The sequence below is a fragment of the Mixophyes fleayi genome, chromosome 9 (assembly GCF_038048845.1).
Source record: "Mixophyes fleayi isolate aMixFle1 chromosome 9, aMixFle1.hap1, whole genome shotgun sequence".
Taxonomy (NCBI): Eukaryota; Metazoa; Chordata; class Amphibia; order Anura; family Limnodynastidae; genus Mixophyes; species Mixophyes fleayi.
The window spans coordinates 118,856,151-118,878,183 of record NC_134410.1 but is presented as its reverse complement, the minus strand read 5'-3'; the positions used below and the strand labels follow the sequence as shown (position 1 = coordinate 118,878,183).

The following is a 22,033-nucleotide window of genomic DNA, read 5'->3' as shown; positions in this document are numbered from 1 at the left end:
ATGGAGGTAGTGCTGTGTGCATATGTATAGCGCTTCCACAGGCGAGGGATCCAGCGAAGCCGGAGAGACTTCAGCTGGATCCCATAGTAAATGACAGTGAACGCCATTCTGAGAGCAGAGCTTTTCGACGCTTAATGAATTGCAGATCTTCGCAGTTCCCATATTAATCCACGGGGACTGCCTTAGGAAACGTTAAGTGGGTTATGGCAGGAAAAATTGTTTGATATCTCCTGCCATAAATTGTGTGATGGCCGTTTTACTGCGAAAACTGCTGTTTTCTCCTTTTTTATGGCTGATTGCGCTTAATAATAGACCCCTTAGGGCTTGTTCGCAGTTCTGTCTCAACCATTTATTGCCTTGGATTGCATACAAAATGTGAACCAACATGTGTTGCCTATAGATCATTCATCCCAGTGTGTGAGCACACAGTGCGTTTCCCCAGGCTCATAGTGATGTATGGGCCATTTTGTGCCAACTTGTTGCATCCTTGACCCGTTCAGTGTTTGTAAAATTACCGTGATTACAGTCCCTGCGGTTTTGACAAGTGCTGCTGCGTTCATCTGGCGAGTGAGTGCAGGGCAGTGCTCGGGGCAATACCACGGGCAGCTCTACAAGCATTACCTATAGATACTTAAGGCATCTTTCACATAACTCACATCAGATTAGTGTTTGTAAAACTCCAGCTGCGATCTTGTGAAGGGTATAGATGGAGACGTAGCTAAACTATCTTCTACATTATCAATATAGATGTGCCAGGCATGGGATTATACCACCCTTCTATAGACATTACACTGAATTACTCCCTAACAGTTTCGGAGACCAGTTTAGCAGCACGGAGCGAGCCTTTCAGTCTGCCATCTGGGTGCACACAGTGCCAGCTCTGTTCAGCAGCCATTCATGCCGCTAGTGACCCAAGGCAGACCTGGCGCGTCTGCACTGGCATAACAACACAGCACACTTGGGCAGCCAGTCCTGCAAGTGGGAGGACCGCGTGGCTGTGCCAAGCGGCTCTTTCCGTCAGCCTTCTAGGATACAAAGTCCTTTATCCTTCCGCCAGTCCCGTAGACCTGACCTGAATATAAATATCTGCCATGTAACGATACTTCATTGGCTAATTAGTCTGCCAGATGGATTGCACAGAATCTGAACTTATTTGCCCCCCAAAATGCACAGATCAATGAATAACAAAAAAAATATATATATAATTTATATCAACTGCCAGAAATGATTAGTAACAAAAGTTGTTATGTAACTTTACTCTTATTTGTTAAGAACTCGTAAATCCTCAGTGTAGTTTGGATGTTAGTCCAGGGACGGATTTGCAGAAATATTGCAGGTCCGGCACTCCGGTGTCGGATTTGGCAGAGCAAAACTCTAGTTGGCAGATTGTTTGTTATTATTATTACATACATATTCTACACCTTTTTTTAGCATGTGCTGAATTAGATCTTTGGTATCGCCATTTATTTATATTTTATGCAGTGAGCCCTTTAACCCTGGCGAGGGACGATGGTGGTGGTGTTGGGGGAGTGCTTTAAAATATCCTTGTTTATATCTATACTTATCTTAATTTAATTTACCTTTATATTTTATCATTTGTTTGTTTTTTCCCTTGATTGTTGTTTTTAACAGATTACTATATTAAATATGTATGTTTGTAGAAAAATTGTTTTCTTTGCCTTAATTGGAAGTCATTTTAGAATTGAGTTTGTGATGTTGAATACTTTCGTGTCATGTGCCTAATTCTATATCCAAGCGTGCCCGTCAGCCAGGCAAACTGCAGCTGCTGCTATAGACTTACAGTATGTCAGATGGGGCTGTGAGAGTTACAATTTGCTGAAATCAGAGGCCTAACCATGATCTAACTTTTTTTTTTTATTGAAATGATTGGGAAATAAACCACACACATAACGAAGACCTAGATCTGATTGGGACCCAAGAAGTATAACCGCCATGGCTGTGCCAGCTCTGCACTAATTAAGAAAGAGGAAGGAGGGGGTGGGGGGTAAAGGGTATTGGGTTAGGTAGATCAGATGTGAGATAGAGGGGAAGCTAGTTAGAAGGGAGCCAATGGAAGAAGGGAGGGAGCAGTAGTAGGGACGGCCAGAGGCGACTACAGGAAGATAAATGAATGGAATCCAGGAGTGTAGAGTAGAATTGTTTTTCAGAATTCCCTCCCACATACACCACAGATAGGTTATAAGTTGTTTTGTATGTTAACGTGTTTCATTTGCAGATGAAACACAACAAGGTTGGAAAACATTGCAGTCAGCGGCCATGGGGGGCGCAAGTGGGCGCCATGGGGATACCCCCCTTTGAAAGTGGGGCTAAAATGCTCGATACCACCTTTATAGAGGGTCTTATAAGCAGCCTGGGTTAAGGGGGATGAGATTACTTAGGCCCGGAGACGCCATGGGGCATTGAGCGCCCCCTCTTGTTGGTTGTGATAATTACAGTTATGGCTGGAGCTGACGGATGCTGTTTTCTTTTCCACCTTTCAAAAGATTGATTGTATAATAAAGCTGTGACCTCGTTTTCGCCAAGCAAATCTCATGTATTTATTTCGAGGAAAAGGGTGTAACAAGAACAGGGGGAGCATGAAGACATCCGAAGAAGCGTTACATTTTTCGGTCTTATCTAGTTGAAATAATAAAACATTGTGGCATGACACCTTTACCTCCTAAAAGACATCTCCGACACATCTGGTCTACAAATGTTTAAATGTTTTTATATCTGTTTACTTAGATTTGAGTCTCCTTCGTTTTTCTATTTGTACTATTATCAATCTCCTTTCTCGTTGTTGTGCCATACCGGCACTTGGCCAACCTCGTAGCCATCATATCTTAATACAGAGTTGTCAGTGTAGCAGCCACCGCCTTAGACCAACCTGTGGATTGTGAGATGCTTTTCCGTCTCTCCGCCGCTGTCAAATATAATGTCATGAACCTGAGACTTTTCAGCTGTCCTTTTAGTCCAGTAATTGTACCAATTCTGTTGTTCCACCTTCCTGCATTAAACCCCCCTCCCCTCTGTTCTCTCTCTACAGGTGACCCTGGGTAAAGTTCTGAAAGTGATCGTGGTGATGCGCAGTCTCTTCATTGACCGCACCATAGTGAAAGGTTACAATGAAAATGTTTACACGGAAGACGGCAAGGTGAGGAGCGCTGACCTGTCCGCGACAAGTCTGCTACATAACGAGAATAAACTAGAAGAATGGAAGAGTAATTCTAGAATCCCTAAATACAGACACTGCACACTCTCCGGCGTGGCCTGTTGTCTGTCTGCTGTGCAGCTATCTCTTGGCGACAGCAATTGCCCGATCAAGAGGTCATCTTATGCCACAGCAAACAGTATCTCACTGAGGCGCTTGTGATATTTGCAGAGCCGTCATCCGCACGTCTCCCACCCTGCTTGCTCAGTCCTCTCCTGTCTGTACATTATTGTCACAATGGGGTTACACGGGGATAGCTGTTCCCTAAATTTATTAATGAACAAAAGGCCAGACAGGAACAGATTAATATGTTTGGGTTTTTTTTTTTTTTAAAGAAAACAAACAAACCGTTCTTGTCCACTGGAACATTGTTACTGATAATAAATTAATTTGATTTTCACAGCCGACTGTGTTCATATAATTGGCTTTTAGTTTTAACGCCTCTGATACCTGTAATGCAGCGGTGTGTAATCTGCGCTGGACGTGGTAATTTAGCAGCTGGAGAGATACAACGTCTGCAAAGCAGCAAGGCTAACCCCTTATCCTGCGTTGTTGCTTTGTCAGCAGGGGGGAAAGGGTTAAAAACGTGATTGCCATAGAGCTTTAACCTATACCTTGCCAGAATACACCTTGGGGTGTGAAACGGTTTAACTGGTCAGCGCTTCCTGGGCTCTGTCCAAGCTGCCTCCTGTATGGAAAGACATTAATATGGGAATCAGGTTCCTTGACTGATTATAGCTGGCACAATGCTCTTACAGACCCAAAGGCCACATTCTAATGAGCCGAGATGCTGCAGGAGGTGTAATTAGCATGCAGATGTTTCACCTCCGCCTGCTGCGTTTAGCGCTACGCTGGGTGAATTGTATATGTGATAAAGTCTGCAGTGGGGGAGATACGAGCCCCCAGGGTTGTCCACCGTGCAATTCTGCCTGGCATCCTGCTGTGTATGGTAAGGATGGTATGGTACCTACAATTATAAGGGAGAAGGACCTGATAGAGGATGCTACAAGTCCTGGATGTATTCTGCATAAATAAATCCTTGCAACAAGTTCCACAACTAACAAGGATATTCCAATCTGTATGCACCTTTGTTATCTACTTTACCATGTTAGGCCCAGAAGTCAGTGTACAGACAGGAAGTTTGATGCACATGACAAAATTCTGCCTCCATGACCAAACGTCAGTGGCGGATCCAGAAAGGGGGCAACCCCCCCCCCCTCCCCCTTCTTTTCCCCAGCAGCATTTCACATACCTTTAAATTGCATCCGAGAAAGACGATCAAATTGAAGGAGGGGGTGGTGCCAACCAATCAGAGTGTAGGGGCAAGACAGAGCTATGTACCCAACATAGAAATGAATTGTTAGTGTGGTTAGCCATCTGAAATGAGGTCACCTTGTATAGGCATTCACTAGTAAGGTGTAATGCAAAGATGTTTGTTATTGTGATTAGTATTTCTTGAGTGTATAAAGTGTGTTTCTGCATTCTATTCTGTATTTTATAAAGTCAATCATAGCGTGTGTATATATAAATGTGTGTGTGTGTGTGTATATAAATATATATATATATATATATATATATATATATATTATATACACACACACACACACACACTATGTATATATACTATGTATATAAGTGTGTGTGTGTGTATTTTTACCAATGCTTTCATGGGAAGCTATTTTAATACTTTACTTTAAATAAGCATTATGTCCCCTGGCCGTCTGTACATCTCCTTTAAGCATTGCTGCAGCTCCCTGATTTATTTTTCATACTATTGCGGTTCCTTCCTGCTCATTGTACTGTGAGGTGCTCCGAGGGCATTTAGCTTGTACCATGTAATCAGCATCTCTGTAGGATACATCCCATCTCTCCTGGGCTCTGTAGTGCATTGAAGGTAACAGCTACATCCTTCAGTGTAACAGTTAGGGAAACTAAGCATCCCCTATTGAATTCTTTTGTTAAGCAGCGGCAGGGTCTGTTGAAACTACGTCTTCATTAATTACCCCACATCAGCCAGGGAATGGGCTGCTCACATCATCCAAACCTCAGCAAGTGAAAAGCACAAAGCTATCAAAGCAGAGCTTCAAAGATCACCAGAGCCGTCTCTGGGGTAATTTCTGATCCCTGCTTCCCTACCACTTCAAAGATGAGCGTAGAACTAGTCTGGGAGGGGGCCCTCCGTCAGGGAGGGGTCGGAATCTGATTTCTATAATAGGGGCTGGCACCGTCCCTGTTTGATATGAGATGCAAGGAAGGTTGTGATTCGTTATCGACTTTGAAATCATTCGGACGACCTTCAGAAAATGGCATCATGTCCCTCTCTGCTAGTAAAGAGGACGTAGGTCTAACCGGGAACAGGAGGGGGTGCTGGTATATTGGACGGGGCCTCTTAATCGTGCATTAAACTTTTTTTTAGTTCTCCTATTTGCTCATTAAGATTCATGTTGATGTAAATTTGAACTCGGTTTAGTTGTTTATTTAGGAGCTATTAAAAAAAATCGTAGCAAGTACAGGAATGCTTTGTGCTTTAGATTGCTGTCTTTTGAGCAATGTATTATTATATTCCTATGCAGTGTTATGGTATGCAATTAATAATTGTGCACGTGCATTCTAAACGCCACAAAGAAGGTGTCACTACAGCGAGCTTCTATAGTCCTGTCGCTGAAGGCGGCTAAGTTGTGAGGGCATCTACTAGGGTGAGGGCATGAATTGCATTCATTCATTCAGGGCAGGGCACCAATGTGATCAGGAGGTGAATGGGAGGGAAGAGCGCTCATACATACCGTAGCCAATCAGAGCTTTACTATGTTACCAGTACAGAATGTTTCCGCTCCGCTTACTCGTTCTGTTCCATATGTGTGTAAGATTGGGGTGGGAGGAGCTAGGCCTGCGCTTCCAATCAGAGCTTTACTATGTTACCAGTACAGAATATTTCCGCTCCGCTTACTGGTTCTGTTCCATATGTGTGTAAGATTGGGGTGGGAGGAGCTAGGCCTGCGCATCCAATCAGAGCATCTAAATGTTAACAACAGTACAGAGTAATGATGTGAGGTTTCTGTCAAACAGGAAATTATAGAACAAGAAGTTCAATATGTTTCATTTAGTAATGAATGTTGTGTATGGGAAATGAGGATGGCATCTGTGCAGAACCATTGAATTGCAGTTGCATTAGGACTGTTAGAATCCCACTAATAATTGGACCCCATCACTACATATTATAACGAGTTTATAATTAGCTGTGCCAAGCACCTGTTTACAATTACTGGAGATTTATTCTAATATGCTTCCTGCTTTTCACTATAAGGCTGGGTACACACTACAGAAAATTTGTCCCGATGCCCTATCGATTTTACCAACGACTGAAAGTCCCGATCAGCAACCGATTTCATGTGCACACACTATACACGTTTTACAAGATTTACCGTCAGATCTGTGCTCTTCATCTGTCATAACCATCGGCTGAAAAGATCAGGACTCTGCACACTGCATAGAGATCTATGGACACTGCCGGTCCTGAGTGCAGACACACTGCATAGAGATCTATGGACACTGCTGGTCCTGAGTGCATACAAATTTCAGAACTGGAACGACGTCGTTTATAGCAATTTTTAGTCCATTTATAAAATCAAATCACACGATACGATGTAGTTTGAAACGATGATCATTCGTCATTGGAGCGTACACACTAATGTGATATCGGGCTGAATGGTCTATTATCGTGTGATTGGTCGGATAATCTGCTGAAAACTCTGTAGTGTGTACCCAGCCTAATGCTTAACTAACAATGCCATGGCCACCAATTTACCATCTTCTTCTTTTCTTACAGCTGGACATATGGTCAAAGTCCAACTACCAAGTTTTCCAAAAGGTAAGACCAGCAGCTTTTCTCTACTTGTGCGCGTAATGCAGGAGGCCGTGTGGATTGGTTGATTCATACACAGGGGCGGGTCCAGTGACATCACAGTAACTCCGACAGCTACACTCTCACCTTTTTGACCTATATCAGATCCTGTCTGGTCAACGTTCTACATTTGTGGGAGGAGCTTCAGCTGTCTGTAACGGAGTGTGCAGCTAAAACTTTATTTTTTAACAGAGGTGCAGTGGAAAATCAGATACTGGACAGTGTATTTTCATGGTTCATGTTTTGTAATCCATCCCAAATAAAGAAATGACCGGAACGATGGTACTTCAGAGTCTGGGACTACCACCATTGCAAGTTGATTACGTTGTTGCTGTAATAAGCGTCTTGTAGATGAATCCCATTCAGTAACCTAACCGTAGAATGTGCTTTAACCAGTGCAATTATTAGTTTATCAAGAGCTGTACAGCAGGTTATGACTGGTTTAAGATTAAAGGACATTGTTTCATACCCCTGGGGGTAAATGTATCAAGCTGAGAGTTTTCCGGCGGGTTTGAAAAGTGGAGATGTTGCCTATAGCAACCAATCAGATTCTAGCTGTCATTTTGTAGAATGTACTAAGTAAATGATAGCTAGAATCTGATTGGTTTTTCAAACCCGCCAGAAAACTCTCAGCTTGATACATTTACCCCCTGGTATCCTACAGGATTACATCAGAATAATTATAATTCTTTTCTTTGCTATGGTGAGACAAACACAGCTCAATTGACCTTAATCCTTGGACGATACAACATTGATTTAATGAATGGAAGAGAAAATAATATCGTGGTGGGTTTCTTAGTGCTTTTGTGTTCCAAGTATATTTAATTTCCTTATATATTGCAGTTGTGTTAGTTTTCCTCTTCCAGCATTACATACAGACAGCTGCTCAAACCTCTTGGGGGTCTCTCTGCTCCATTGCTGACCCCTTTCACAGCAAATTCCCTTTGCAATAATCGTAGCATAACACCTGCATCTAACCAGATCCATGTCTTGTAAAGCTGGTATAGCTGTCAGAAAAGGAAGCAAGTGAAACTCTCCCCACAGATCTCAGCTCCCACCTTCCCCAGGCTCTGAAATTTGGGAGACCTCTACCTGTCAGCCCCTCCAAAGAGAGACAGAGTCATTCCGTTCCTTATTTCCCAATAAGCGCTGTGTCAGCAAGGCTGCCTTATTAGTCAGGATTGTTTATGAAACCCCTGCCTTGCCGGAGGGTCCTCGGAGCACTGTGCTTTTCACAAACCGCTGCAATTTCTTCTTCTTTTAGATCATTTTTACTTGTAAACTGCCCATGCTGGCATGGAAATAATTTTGCAACAGGGGGGGAAAGCTCAGCAGTTATCCACCGAAGCAGACTTTGAAGTTTCTGAACGTCTTGTAATGTTGACGAGATCATTTCCTGCCTATATGGCATAATCCAAGCTTGGGCAAACTATCTGACTCCCGCTGGAGAAGAATTACAAGTCCCAGCATCCTCTGCTTCATAGAACACAGCTCACTGCACATACAAAGCTTTACACTCCCGTTTTATGCATTGCTGACGTGACTCCGGTTGAGTCTCCTGATTCGGCACGTCTTGATTTTAGTTCCGTACTGCTGTTGCTCTTAATAACTCTTTCCGCTCGATGTCCCCACCCACAGATCCGCTAAACCGAAAGCACAAGTTCCCTGACATAAGGAAGCTGATGATAATATTCATAGATGTAAATGGTTAGCACTTCTGCCTCACAGCACTGGGGTCAGTCATGAGTTCAATTCCTGACCATGGCCTTATCTGTGTGGAGTTTGTATGTTCTCCCTGTGTCTGTGTGGGTTTCCTCCGGGTGCTCCGGTTTCCTCCCACACTCCAAAAACATACTGGTAGGTTAATTGGCTGCTAACAAATTGACCCTAGTCTGTGTGTCTGTCTGTGTGTGTGTTAGGGAATTTAGACTGTAAGCTCCAATGGGGCAGGGACTGATGTGAGTGAGTTCTCTGTACAGTGCTGCGGAATTAGTGGCGCTATATAAATAAATGGTGGTGATGATGATGTATAGATGTAAAATATCCCAGTCATAGACACAACTTTAGATATTTTACATTACAGTTTACCTGGACCCTGGCTGTTCTCTTATCTATCTTTTCTGGCTGAGGATGAGAATAATGACAGGAAGTCTGCTGTGCGTAGGGAAATTTTTCCCTCCACAATCGCACTCAAATATCGTCCGTTTTAGTAAACACCTGAAATGTTTGCGTTTGGATTTGCAAATGATATTCGTAGTAATTTTATATAAACTGATATGTATTTAATATTTTAGTGGGCCTTTAAATCTTTATTCTGGGGTTTTGTGAGATAATGCTGCTTGGTGTACGGGCAGCACGGTGGCTCAGTGGTCAGCACTTCTGCCTCACAGCACTGGGGTCATGAGTTTGGTTCCCGACCATGGCCTTATCTGTGTGTGTATGTTCTCCTCGTGTTTGCGTGGGTTTCCTCCGGGTGCTCCGTTTTCCTCCCACACTCCAAAAACATACTGGTAGGTTTATTGGCTGCTGACAAAATCCCAAATGTGTGTGTTAGGGAGTTTAGAGTGTAAGCTTCAATGGGGCATTGTTCCCATGATTTTCTTAAAGCAAACTGAAAGGTCACATGAGAATGGCATCTAGGCTCCGTTACTTGTCTGAAATAGCCCTCTAGTAGTATAGGGCATAGTGGCGCTCAGTCTCTGTCTGCAGTTATGTTGGATTGGGGCTAATGTAGGTAAAATTGTGTTTGCTTAGATGGGGCTTTTCTTATAGATCATGTATAGATCTGTCTGTATACCATGAAGGGTAATGTAGGGTCACTTGGCCCTATGGTCAGAATGCTGGGAAGTGACGATCGCAGGTCTCAGGACAGAACTTCTCTGCATCAGATATTACACCAGTTCTTCTTGGGCATTGAGCTTTCCCCTAGTGCCCGGGTCTAATGACTTGCTTGGCACTTTGTATCTTAGACCCACACAAAAGTGTGTGCTTGTTTGGTTCGTGGCTCTGTGTCTTGTCCTTCTCTTTCCTATTATCTGTGGTTTCTCTAGATACAGTCTGCTGGGAGGTGAAGTGAGGAACACATTGCATTTCTCTATCTATATCTCCATGACATGAACCATTTTCTGGTTCTGTACACCAATGCTAGGTGTGAGGAGACACGTGAATACCAGCTGTTTAAAGGGGGCCTTTACTGACTATAACAACTTTTCCAGGCTGTATATAAAAGGCTGTCTCGGAATAAGTATGTGCAAGAGTGTTTTGTAGCTTCTTGTTGAAAAAGCCTCTTCTGTATGGTTTTTGTGATAATATAGCACATTCCTTAAACAAGATGATCGTATGGATGCAGATAAAGGCCTCTGAATAGTAATTTGTCAGCGGCACATTAGCCTATAGAGGGATCATGAACTGCATACTAGGGAGCAGAACTTTGCCTTTACGTCTTCCCTTTGTATGTGGCAGTCTAAGTCTGACCGGTACGGTCTGTTACAATAGACTCTGGATAAAAAGAGAGTTTGATTCTCACGGGGGGAGCTGCCACAATAGAGGAAGAATAGGTTCCCTGTTGACCACCAATAGGCATATTCCCTTTCTCTTTCTTTTTTTATGTGGCATTTAAACTCTCCCAGTAAATGGGCTGTTTAGAGCGTGTTCCCCAGGCCTGGCAAGCCTGCCTACCTCCCCGATCGTCTTCAGAGAAAAGGATTCGGCATGATGTGTGCGCCCGTCCTTGTGACAAACTCCGGGTAGCCGGCTGAGAGATGAATAGATGATGTGATCTAGTAAACACAACAGCTTGCAACATGCCGCGCTTCAAAAAGCCAAACAATAGCTCAGAATGCCTATGAATACAGCTTCAGGAGGCTGGCCTGATTAAGGCTGCAATCCTGTTGTTAACTGTTTCACAGATAATCCGTCGTTAGGCCAGTCCGAGTAATGATGAAAGTCTGATATCAGACACCGGATTTCTCCATAGTGTAGTAACCTCACACTCACATGACAGCCGAAATGTGAAATTTTGCAAAGTACTACATTTAAGTCACATATTATCTTTCAGTAACTTTCACCCATTGTCTGTATTATTGTTTGATCTATCGTGTTCCGTATATTAACTTACCTAGCAGACGGCTACTGTCACGCGTAGGCCGGTCCTGCGCAGAGCAGCGGGAATCACCGCACACACATGCTGACAGTGGTCATCTGCCAACTGGGTTGGATTATTCCCATGCCGTTTTCATGGGTTCACACGCATGACCATGTCAACCCAATTTGCCAAATTTGAAGCTTATATACAAGTATAATATCAGTCATGTGCATGCCATGTGTCTTACAAATAGCTGTTGGTATGAAATAGCAAGCAGGGGTTTGTGTATAACATGCTTAAATACACAGGGCAGGACCAAGGGGCAAGTGCTATATTTGGAAGTCTTGCAGATATTCCATGAGAGTAGTCAAGTTATGTCTATAATAATAAAGACAGCCGTAATTTAGGAAATCAATTGGAGAAAGAAAATGTTTTTTGTTCAAAAGTACGTTTTTCTTGGGTAGAAAATGCACGTCTCCTACGCGCAGCGGAGGCAGCAATTTTGTGGGTTGAACCAATTTTCATGAGAATGCCACCTAGTGTCCGTCGACTACGGCAAAGCTTTTCATGATCGCTATTCATGAGGCATTGGTTTCTAGGAAATTCATAAGTTGCATTATCGAAAGTATTGCTCCAGCCCACAATAAGGTGCTTCCACCGTCTGTGAGTGACAGATGCTCTTTAAGCCCATGTCTTTTGCTGACCATTTCTGAATAAATGATTCAAGTGCTAATATAGAACATTACGCGCCGCCTCACATCTTGGTAGTGGTGTCCCCTGTGATCTAGTGAAGACAGGAAGTGAGGCAACCTCCAGCCGTCCTCATTGCTCTACTGAGCATGCACAGACAGGAAGTTAGGCTCTCAGCTGGTTCTTCCAGTGACAGTTGAACTGTAAAGAAGTCATAACTGTAACTGCATCCTTTTTGTGCACTCTTACTTATATATACAATAGATATATAAAGTGAGCTGAGGCACAAAAATATATATATGAGCATCCTGTTCTCTGACTTTGGCTACAATATAAGCTTACTACCATCTGCATATATGAATGTACTATAATAGTATTAAGTACATTAACTGCATAAGCTTGTCATACTGTGCCTGTCTGTTGCAGTCAGTATCAACTGTATCTATGTATATATCATCTGTTACAACAAGTTCTGAAATAAAACCAACAAATTGGTTAAGTCTAAAAGCGTCTTGTGGTTTAATATCGACCACCAACGCCGCTGACACCTATTACATATAGCAGAACAAGTGCCCTGATAATAGGTTTCATGCCTAATAATAAGACCTACTTATTTTCTGTGCAAGCTTTATAGTTTGCAAATTGAAAAAATATACTATAAAGTCTGGAAAAATGACCAAAGTAATTTAAGACTCCTTAGGGCACCATGTACCTATCTGCAGACTAGCCTCTCTCCTGTGTGCATTAACTAGTTCCCATGCACTGGTATCTTCTTAATGCTGCGTTGATAAAGCACAAGACGGATATTCTTCCACACCGTGCAGCAAAGTTGCTCTGGGACCTTCGGCTCTTCTACAGCAGAGACAATGCAGCCGTATAATGTATGAAAATGTATTCTCATCAATATTGTGCAAGCAAGCTAAAGTGCTAGACGATGAATGCATTCATGAGGCCGATAGATCTGGATATTGATGATGCGCGCTCAAGGTGAGAGAGGGCACAACTTCACGGTCATTCACAAAGCTGTCCGCCATCTGTCTTCCCAGAAGCCTTAATATGAAACTAATAGGGTCGGAATGTTACAAGCAAATTGTGTTTATCAGTTCTCGTACGTGCGCTGCAATCAATACCCTTTGTACAGGCAACATGAAAAAGTACATTGCACATGTCAGGCCCAGCCGTACATTAGCAATAAGTCAATACCGAAAAACGCGAGTTACACTTCTCTAGAACTATCCTGGAACTTTGTACAGATTGGTGACAACCTGGTAATGAGCAATATGGAGTGACATTAAACTGTCAGGGCATTATTTAATGGGGGCAGGTTCAGTTACCGCATTACCCCCTGTATCGCTAATGAGCAGGAGCTTTATAACTAAATAGAAAGGGCAAATATACAACTGTACATATATAAATAAAATACAAATCTCTGTCACTTTATTTTGCTTTATCTCAGCTAGAACATAAGCGTTGTCTATGTTTTTATTTTACAGAAAGGCTCATTTATTTGAATTTTGCATTTATTAACAATTTGACGACGAGCGTTTTCCCCACTTTATGACCTGGCCAAAATTCACTTTTTAGTTTGTTTTAAATGAGAATGAGATATTTTTTTTTATTTCTTAGTCTTATTTATTTTATTATTTTAGACTTCGTTTTAGGTTTATCAGACCTTCTAAAAAGAAAAGGTGGAGGTGTTGCCCATAGCAGCCAATGAGATTCTAGCTATCGTTTATCTAGTACATTCTAGAATATAATAGAATCTGATTGGTTGCTATAGGCAACACCTCCTCTTTTCCTTTCTAGGTTTGGTAAATGAAGCCCTTAGTCTTTGTCATTGTTTTTGTTGGACAGAGAGGGATTTATGTTGTTAGCAAATCGGAACATGTTATGTGTTTTACAGAGGAGAAAATGTGCAGTTTCTAACAGGACATAGGCGCTCTGCGGGTGGAAGTACTTAAGGTTCACCCATTGCTTACGGTGGTGTAGGATTATTGTGGGGTGACCCCCTATTCACTTATCAACCACTTTTATCACTAGAATCCACTATCGGCTCTGAGGCACTTTGCCTTTGTTCCGGATGAATGGATAGGCTGCATCTCACTGTTGTCCCTTGTTCCTAGTGAGCTGATTGGCTGTCATTTTGTGATGTCACTGATTTCTAGTGAATTAATAGGCTGCGTTCTCATGAATGGTTCTGCCAACAATATGGCTGCCTCTGCTGTGTGTATGTGCAAGAATCTTGCTTAGTTGAAGGAGGTTGACGTATTACCTATAATTTCCAATGGGATAATTAGAGAAGTTAATAGCAGTGTGTCCTCACTGTAGGACACACAAATAAATAGATCAGTGTCTAGATGATAAATAAATCAAATGTATTAATGACTTGCAAAAAAGAGCAGATTTGCACCTCCTTATACTGCGAGGGGGGAGGAGATTTAAAATTAGAGGAGGGGCGTGTCCTAGTTAAATTTTAAATGGCAGTGACAAAGTAAAGCTGCTCAGTATTTATATGTTACTTGCAATAGCAGCCAGCATTTTCTCTACATACAAATAATTGTATTTGTACCCCTTATATTGTAACATGATTTTCCAGGAGCAAACTTGCTCTTTTTTTTTTTTTTTTCTTTGCTCCTAACTGTAAATGAAGCCCAAAACGTCAATAAATGCTAGGTTTGTATTCAGACAGCAAGTGGAGGAGAATGTTTTATGTCAATAAATGCTGAATCCATAATATGACAGAAAACAGAGGACAGTGGTTGCTCGTTCTCCCAAAAAAAAGTTTGCAATAAATCAGATAATCACCGTTAAAGAAAACTGCAGCAAATAAAATAATTGTGTGATTGAAAATGCAATTGGACAATATAGTTTGGACTTTATTAATGTGCCACAGTAATATTTGACTTTTTGCACATTCTAATAAAAATAAAAAATGAAAGTCATCACCAGGATGCACTTTGGGAAGAAGACAAGCGGCAGAGGCAGTGTGATGTTCTGGGCAATGTTCTGCTGGGAGACCTATTGTCCTACATTCATGTGAATGTTACTTTGATACCTACCACCTACCTACACATTGTTACAGACCAAGTACACCCCTTCATGGCAGCTGTATTCACTGATGGCAGTGACCTCTTTCAGCAGGATAATGCGCCCTGACACACTGCAAAATAGTTCAGGAATGGTCTGAGGAACATGACAAAGAGTTCAAGGTGTCGACTTGGCCTCCAAATTCCCCAAATCTCAATCTGATTGAGCATTTGTGGGATGTGCTGGATAACAAGACCAAACCATGGAGGCCCCACCTCGCATCTTACAGGACTTAGGATCTGCTGCTAACGTCTTGGTGTCAGATACCACAGGACACCTTCTGAGGTCTTGTGGAGTCCATGCCTCGATGGGTCAGAGCGGTTTTGGCGGCACAAGGGGGAACTTACACAATATTAGGCAGGTGGTTTTAATGTTGTGCCTCATTAGTATATATGCACCATGGAAAAATATTTGTTAAAAATGGACAGCACAATAATGACGTACATGTGTTGTATCATTTTCTGTGATCACTTTACTTCTAGACAGAACTTTCCTGCTGCGAAGTGTGGGTGAAATCCCATTTTGCAATATGGCAGCTCCCACTCATTATCAGATAGAATAAGGCTGGCTGTTCAGAAGGTTTTTGTTATGTTTGAACAGTATGCAAAAGAAAACAAAACAGCACAACACATATATACTACTTCTCCCATTTTTATTTTAAAAAATATACTTTAATTAAAATAGATATAAAAAATATATTCATAAGACAGGCGAATATTACATGCTGGGATGTAGCAGAGATCACACACCCAGGCACGTAACTGATGCATACACTGTCCTCTATCTCAGGACATGTAGGATGCAATAGTGTATGAGCAGGTTGGGTATCAACGACGTACTTCTTCTGCAGGTTAAATAATATCCTGAATGAGAACAGAGGAGCCATTAACTCTACATAATAGCCAACCAATGTAAACGAGTGATGAGCCATTTATGCCCAGCCCCCAGACTATAAGTTACCAGCTCAACCCTGACTTTGTTTTCAGATTCTTTGAGTCTAAAGCCAATTGTGTCCCCTCTTCCACTCGAAGTGTTCAGTGTTCTTATAAAACTTGATATTTCCATGGTGACCATTTCAGCAGATGTTATACCCCGCTGGCTACTCAAAGCAGGACCCTGACTAGTACAGAGACCGGAAACCACCTTCATTCAAAGGGGCACATTTATCAATAACCGCATAAAATGAAAAATAGTTTTCAATCCTTATCGCACATGCGCTGTGTGACAGGGAGGGATCGCGTGATCCCTCCGCACATGCGCTGTGTGACAGGGAGGGATCGCGTGATCCCTCTGCACATGCGCTGTGTGACAGGGAGGGATCGCGTGATCCCTCCGCACTTGCGCTGTGTGACAGGGAGGGATCGCGTGATCCCTCCGCACATGCTCTGTGTGACAGGGAGGGATCGCGTGATCCCTCCGCACATGCGCTGTGTGACAGGGAGGGATCGCGTGATCCCTCCGCACATGCGCTGTGTGACAGGGAGGGATCGCGTGATCCCTCCGCACATGCGCTGTGTGACAGGGAGGGATCGCGTGATCCCTCCGCACATGCGCTGTGTGACAGGGAGGGATCGCGTGATCCCTCCGCACATGCGCTGTGTGACAGGGAGGATCGCGTGATCCCTCCGCACATGCGCTGTGTGACAGGGAGGGATCGCGTGATCCCTCTGCACATGCTCTGTGTGACAGGGAGGGATCGCGTGATCCCTCCGCACATGCGCTGTGTGACAGGGAGGGATCGCGTGATCCATCCGCACATGCGCTGTGTGACAGGGAGGGATCGCGTGATCCCTCCGCACATGCGCTGTGTGACAGGGAGGGATCGCGTGATCCCTCCGCACATGCGCTGTAAAGCTCTGCTCTTCGGAGCAGACCTGAACAGTGCTGAAAAATAGCAGAAACGGTAATGTACGGCAGCCTGAGCTGACGTACATTACTGTATGTATAAAACCATTTGCATGCATTGTTAAATTGCAGTACATATCAGTCCCCATAGACATCTAAGGGGACTGCTATGTATTGCGAATAAAAGTGCAAAGCAGCAAATATCCGATATCTGCTGCGATGCACTGTTGATAGATGAGACAAATACTTCTATTGGTGTGCTGTTTTTCTGGGAATTTACATGAAAATTAGGTTTAATAAATAGGCCTCAAACTCTTTCACTGACTTAAGAGCTCATCAGTAAAGGACAGGTTTTACTGTCAGTGACGTGCTATAGAAACAGCCTTAATGAGGTGAAGCAAAGGGCAAATAAGCCACTCTCTCTATTCCTGGAGCACTGATGTCTGGGTATTCCATTTACATGGCAGCTTTTAAGTGAACACCTCACCAGTGGGGTCAATCAATACAGGCCAGTGGGGAGACAGGAGGCTGTATTCAGGCCGCTTCATATATAACAGGTAATTCAGAAACCGAGAACAGGAGAGAATTTAGTTTAGCCCAAAGCGATGTCGGAGTACAAGTAAAAATAATCAGGAACACGTCTTACACGAGACAACGGTGATGATGAACCGGTTTCTCTGTTCCTTATACTCATTGATCAGTATCTTTCCTCGTAGTTTGTGGACAGTGTCCCTCCCACTTCTCTTTCCTCTAACTTCTTATGTCTCTCGCCAGCAACTGTCTTTTTTACCCATCACTCTGAATGTGCCGACATCTCAATGTTTCCCTGCTTCTCTTTCCGCCTCCCATTCAGCATTGATCTTTCGGCGTGTACTTTTTCTTGCTCGTTCCGTTGCCCGTGTTTGTTCAGATAAAGGCCGTCTCTCTCCCTCTGACATCCCTGTTGCTTGTATTTCACCAGATGTGTAAGTTACACTCTTTTAGATGTGTCACATAATCTTCTGGAAAGTGGAAATTGGCAGTGGAGCAGCTGTCTGCAATCTCCTCTCCAAACCCAGACTACACTGGGAACAATCCTCTTCCGTCAGTCACTGTCTCTTGTTGCCCCTCTTGGCACCGTTACCCTCTCCTTGTTAGGTAGCTTATAATTAATCCCAAGCAGAAGTCTGTCAAGGTAAACGTTGCTTTACTTCCTTTTATCAACAGAGAAATCAGCCGTCATTTGATGGGGTGTTGAATGACTTGCGGAGACGTTAGAAAACAGGAAGACTTGTGAATAAAACAATGCAAGGTTCACGTTAGGCATTGGAAACATAGGACATGCCAGCTGTTGCATGCTGGGACTTGCAGTTCCACAGTACGTGGCGGGCTGCACATCTCCTCCCTCTGATGCTAGCACACATCTAATTTATTAAGATTACCAAATACCTTCACAAGTGATTTCTATGTATACTTAGATGTAGTCTTTTTGTTGCTGGAAATAAAGAGAAGAGTGTGGTTTGAACTGACTCTTTCCATTCTGGTGTGGGGAAGTAACTTACTGGTGTTTGTGTTTGCAGGTTACAGACCATGCCACAACAGCCTTACTGCATTACCAGCTACCGCAGATGCCCGATGTGGTGGTTCGATCGTTTATGGTAAGATTAAGCTCAACACACCTAATGCCTCTCGGAGGTAGAAAAACATTTCTTACACTTAACAGGATTTATGCAGTTATGTGAAAAGACCACAGTAGTCTCAGGTTTATGACATTGGGGGCAAAAAGTAGATTGGGTCCTTCTTAGACATACAGAGAAAATGCTTTATAACAAATTTTAAATATGTAGAATTGGCAATCCAAAGTCTACTGATTTCCATTTACTTCCTCCGTTCTTCATCTCCTCTCTTTCCTTTCTCCATGGTGTTACAATGATACTAATAACTCCTGTGTCCCTATTTTCTCCTTCTGGAAATATATGAAAAAAAGATGAAATAAAGAATCTAAACAATAAAAAATAGAATAAATAATTCCACTGACTATAAAATATAACTTGATACTGTATGAAAAGGCATCTTGTAACATTCTACCATACATCCATCCATCCCTACGTCCGTCCCTCCCTCCCATCCATCCCTACGTCCGTCCCTCCCTCCCATCCATCCATCCCTACGTCCGTCCCTCCCTCCATCCATCCCTACGTCCGTCCCTCCCTCCATCCATCCCTACGTCCGTCCCTCCCTCCATCCATCCCTACGTCCGTCCCTCCCTCCATCCACCCCTACGGTCCGTCCCTCCCTCCATCCATCCCTACGGTCCGTCCCTCCCTCCATCCATCCCTACGTCCGTCCCTCCCTCCATCCATCCCTACGTCCGTCCCTCCCTCCATCCATCCCTACGTCCGTCCCTCCCTCCATCCATCCCTACGTCCCTCCCTCCATCCATCCCTACGTCCCTCCCTCCCTCCATCCATCCATCCCTACGTTCCTCACTACCTCCATCCCTATGTTCCACCCTCCCTCCCTCCATCCATCCCAACGTCCCTCCCTCCCTCCCATCCATCCCTACGTCCGTCCCTCCCTCCATCCATCCCTACGTCCCTCCCTCCATCCATCCCTACGTCCCTCCCTCCCTCCATCCCTACGTCCCTCACTACCTCCATCGATCTATCCCTTCGTTCCTCACTCCCTCCTTCCATCCATCCCTACGTTCCTCACTCCCTCCTTCCATCCATCCCTACGTTCCTCACTCCCCCCATCCCTACGTCCCTCCCTCCATCCAAGCATCCTGTAACATTCCAAGATATGTATGTAAACAATCCTATAGGCCCCTATTTTCCTAGTTACCTCTCTGGATTTATCTGTGTACTGGGATCTAGTGACTTCAAAAGGCTCAGTGATCCCATTGGTTCCCATTCTTGTTGGTTCAGCCCACATCATGGCAACCACCACTGTGTGTTAGTGATATTTACACTTTAAAGGGTCTGTTCTCTGTCTTAAGCTACTGCCATGGAAGGGCGGACTCCAAACAGGGATATTCCTTCATAAGATATAGGACACCACTCACCACTTGTTCTCCAACTGATTGTAAGCGAGTGTGCTCTGTCATTGCCATAGTTTATTCTGATAAGCTTCCTGTAGACTTGCAGACAGTAAGTCTGGTGGGCTTGGGGAATAAGTCCTCCCTGCTATCACCATCGTTGCTGCAGTATATTTAAGCAGCATCTATGAAGCCACACTCCTTGGCATTGTATTAATAAATAATTTACATTTGTCTGCACTGTTCTATACACTAATTTTTAACCAACATCCCACCTTTTTGTTCCAACGTTGACAACTATACAATCTGCACTTTGTCCCTAGCACAGATGGAACGCCCAGGGCAGTAACTGGGACTGTGCGATAGGGGGCGACTGCCCAGGGCGCAACGCTGAAGGGGGGGCGCAGTTTAGGAATGTTTTAGGTTCATTTGGTTAAAATTGAGGGCTAGGGGGGGCGGCATTTGCCTTTCTTGCCCCCAGGCGCTAGAATTCTAAGCTTTGGGAACGCTGTTCAGCTCAGCAGCCATTTCCATAAAGGAGGACTCCACTCTCCACCTCTGGTCCTCTTAGACGTTCCTCAAACCTTTTCATACTACTTTTTAGAATTTTATTAATAGCTCTTTTATATAAAGTAACGTGTTTTTCAGCTTTAGTTTTCACATAAAAACTTACTTTCCGTACTACATGGATAACATTACACCAGGAGTCAGCGTCTTCTCTGTTTTCCTCCTCAAATCTGGTCTGACAAGTGAAAGGTCCCCTAGTCCTGTAGCAGAGGCAGCAAGCAGGTAATCTGTGTATAGTCACTAGGGGAGGGGGGCTCCTAGATTGATTTGGCTAAAACTCCAGCTGAGATCCTGTTCCTAAACATCTGACAGACATTCGATGAAAGTGTCAATATCCTGGACCCTTCACCCGTCAGCCGGGCAGTGAAGCTTGCAGAGTACAGAGATGTCTTAATTACCCTCCGCTTTCAGAACACTTTAATCTCATGTGCTCCTCCACCCGGATACCGATAACTCTGCTGTGTCACCAGCCTTAGCTTTATATCGGAGGGTTAATATACTAACATTGCATCTAGGTGCAGTATTGCCAGTGAACCACTGCCATCGATCAGCTATTGGCTTTTATCTGTGCATGGGACAAATACGGCTTGTGGTTGGAAGTTGTGGCTTAGTGCAAATATTGCAGATAAGCATTGTTAATAAATTAACCTTATATTAAAAACAGTTTACTGTTATTAGCAACAAAATATTATATAGTTGCTAGAAGGTTTTTTGTTTTGTTTTTTAACCCCAGTTGATGGAAGTGGGTGTATGGGTGGATATATGTCCGTTCTTCCATCCATCAATCCATCCGTCTCTACATTCTGCCAGCCGTCCGTCCATCCATCCATCTCTACGTCCATCCATCTCTACGTCCATCCATCTCTACGTCCATCCATCTCTACGTCCATCCATCTCTACGTCCATCCATCTCTACGTCCATCCATCTCTACGTCCATGTATCTCTACGTCCATCCATCCCTACGTCTCTATGTCCGTCCCTCCCACCCTCCGTCCGTCCGCCCCTCCGTCCGTCCGCCCCTCCGTCCGTCCGCCCCTCCGTCCGTCCGCCCCTCCGTCCGTCCGCCCCTCCGTCCGTCCGCCCCTCCCTTCCTCTGTCCGCCCCTCCCTTCCTCTGTCCGCCCCTCCCTTCCTCTGTCCGCCCCTCCCTTCCTCTGTCCGCCCCTCCCTTCCTCTGTCCGCCCCTCCCTCCCTCCCTCTGTCCGCCCCTCCCTCCCTCCCTCTGTCCGCCCGTCCCTCCCTCCCTCTGTCCGCCCGTCCCTCCCTCCCTCTGTCCGTCCGTCCCTCCCTCCCTCTGTCTGTCCGTCCCTCCCTCCCTCCCTCTGTCCGTCCCTCCCTCCCTCCCTCCCTCTGTCCGTCCGTCCCTCCCTCCCTCCCTCCCTCCCTCCCTCCCTCCCTCTGTCCGTCCGTCCCTCCCTCCCTCCCTCCCTCTGTCCGTCCGTCCCTCCCTCCCTCCCTCCCTCTGTCCGTCCGTCCCTCCCTCCCTCCCTCCCTCTGTCCGTCCGTCCCTCCCTCCCTCCCTCCCTCTGTCCGTCCGTCCGTCCCTCCCTCCCTCCCTCTCTCCGTCCGTCCCTCCCTCCCTCCCTCTCTCCGTCCGTCCCTCCCTCCCTCCCTCTGTCCGTCCGTCCCTCC

At 44.4% G+C, this 22,033-nt stretch overlaps 1 protein-coding gene across 1 annotated transcript in view; it reads left to right on the top strand.

Moving 5' to 3' along the window:
- Positions 1-22,033, top strand: part of MED27 (mediator complex subunit 27) — a 182,354-nt gene that overhangs the window by 154,724 nt on the left and 5,597 nt on the right. Inside the window, exons 5-7 of the mRNA XM_075185275.1 lie at positions 3,047-3,154; positions 7,038-7,079; positions 18,378-18,455. Of these exons, the coding sequence (XP_075041376.1) occupies positions 3,047-3,154; positions 7,038-7,079; positions 18,378-18,455 (228 nt within the window). The remainder of the gene's footprint in view (positions 1-3,046; positions 3,155-7,037; positions 7,080-18,377; positions 18,456-22,033) is intronic.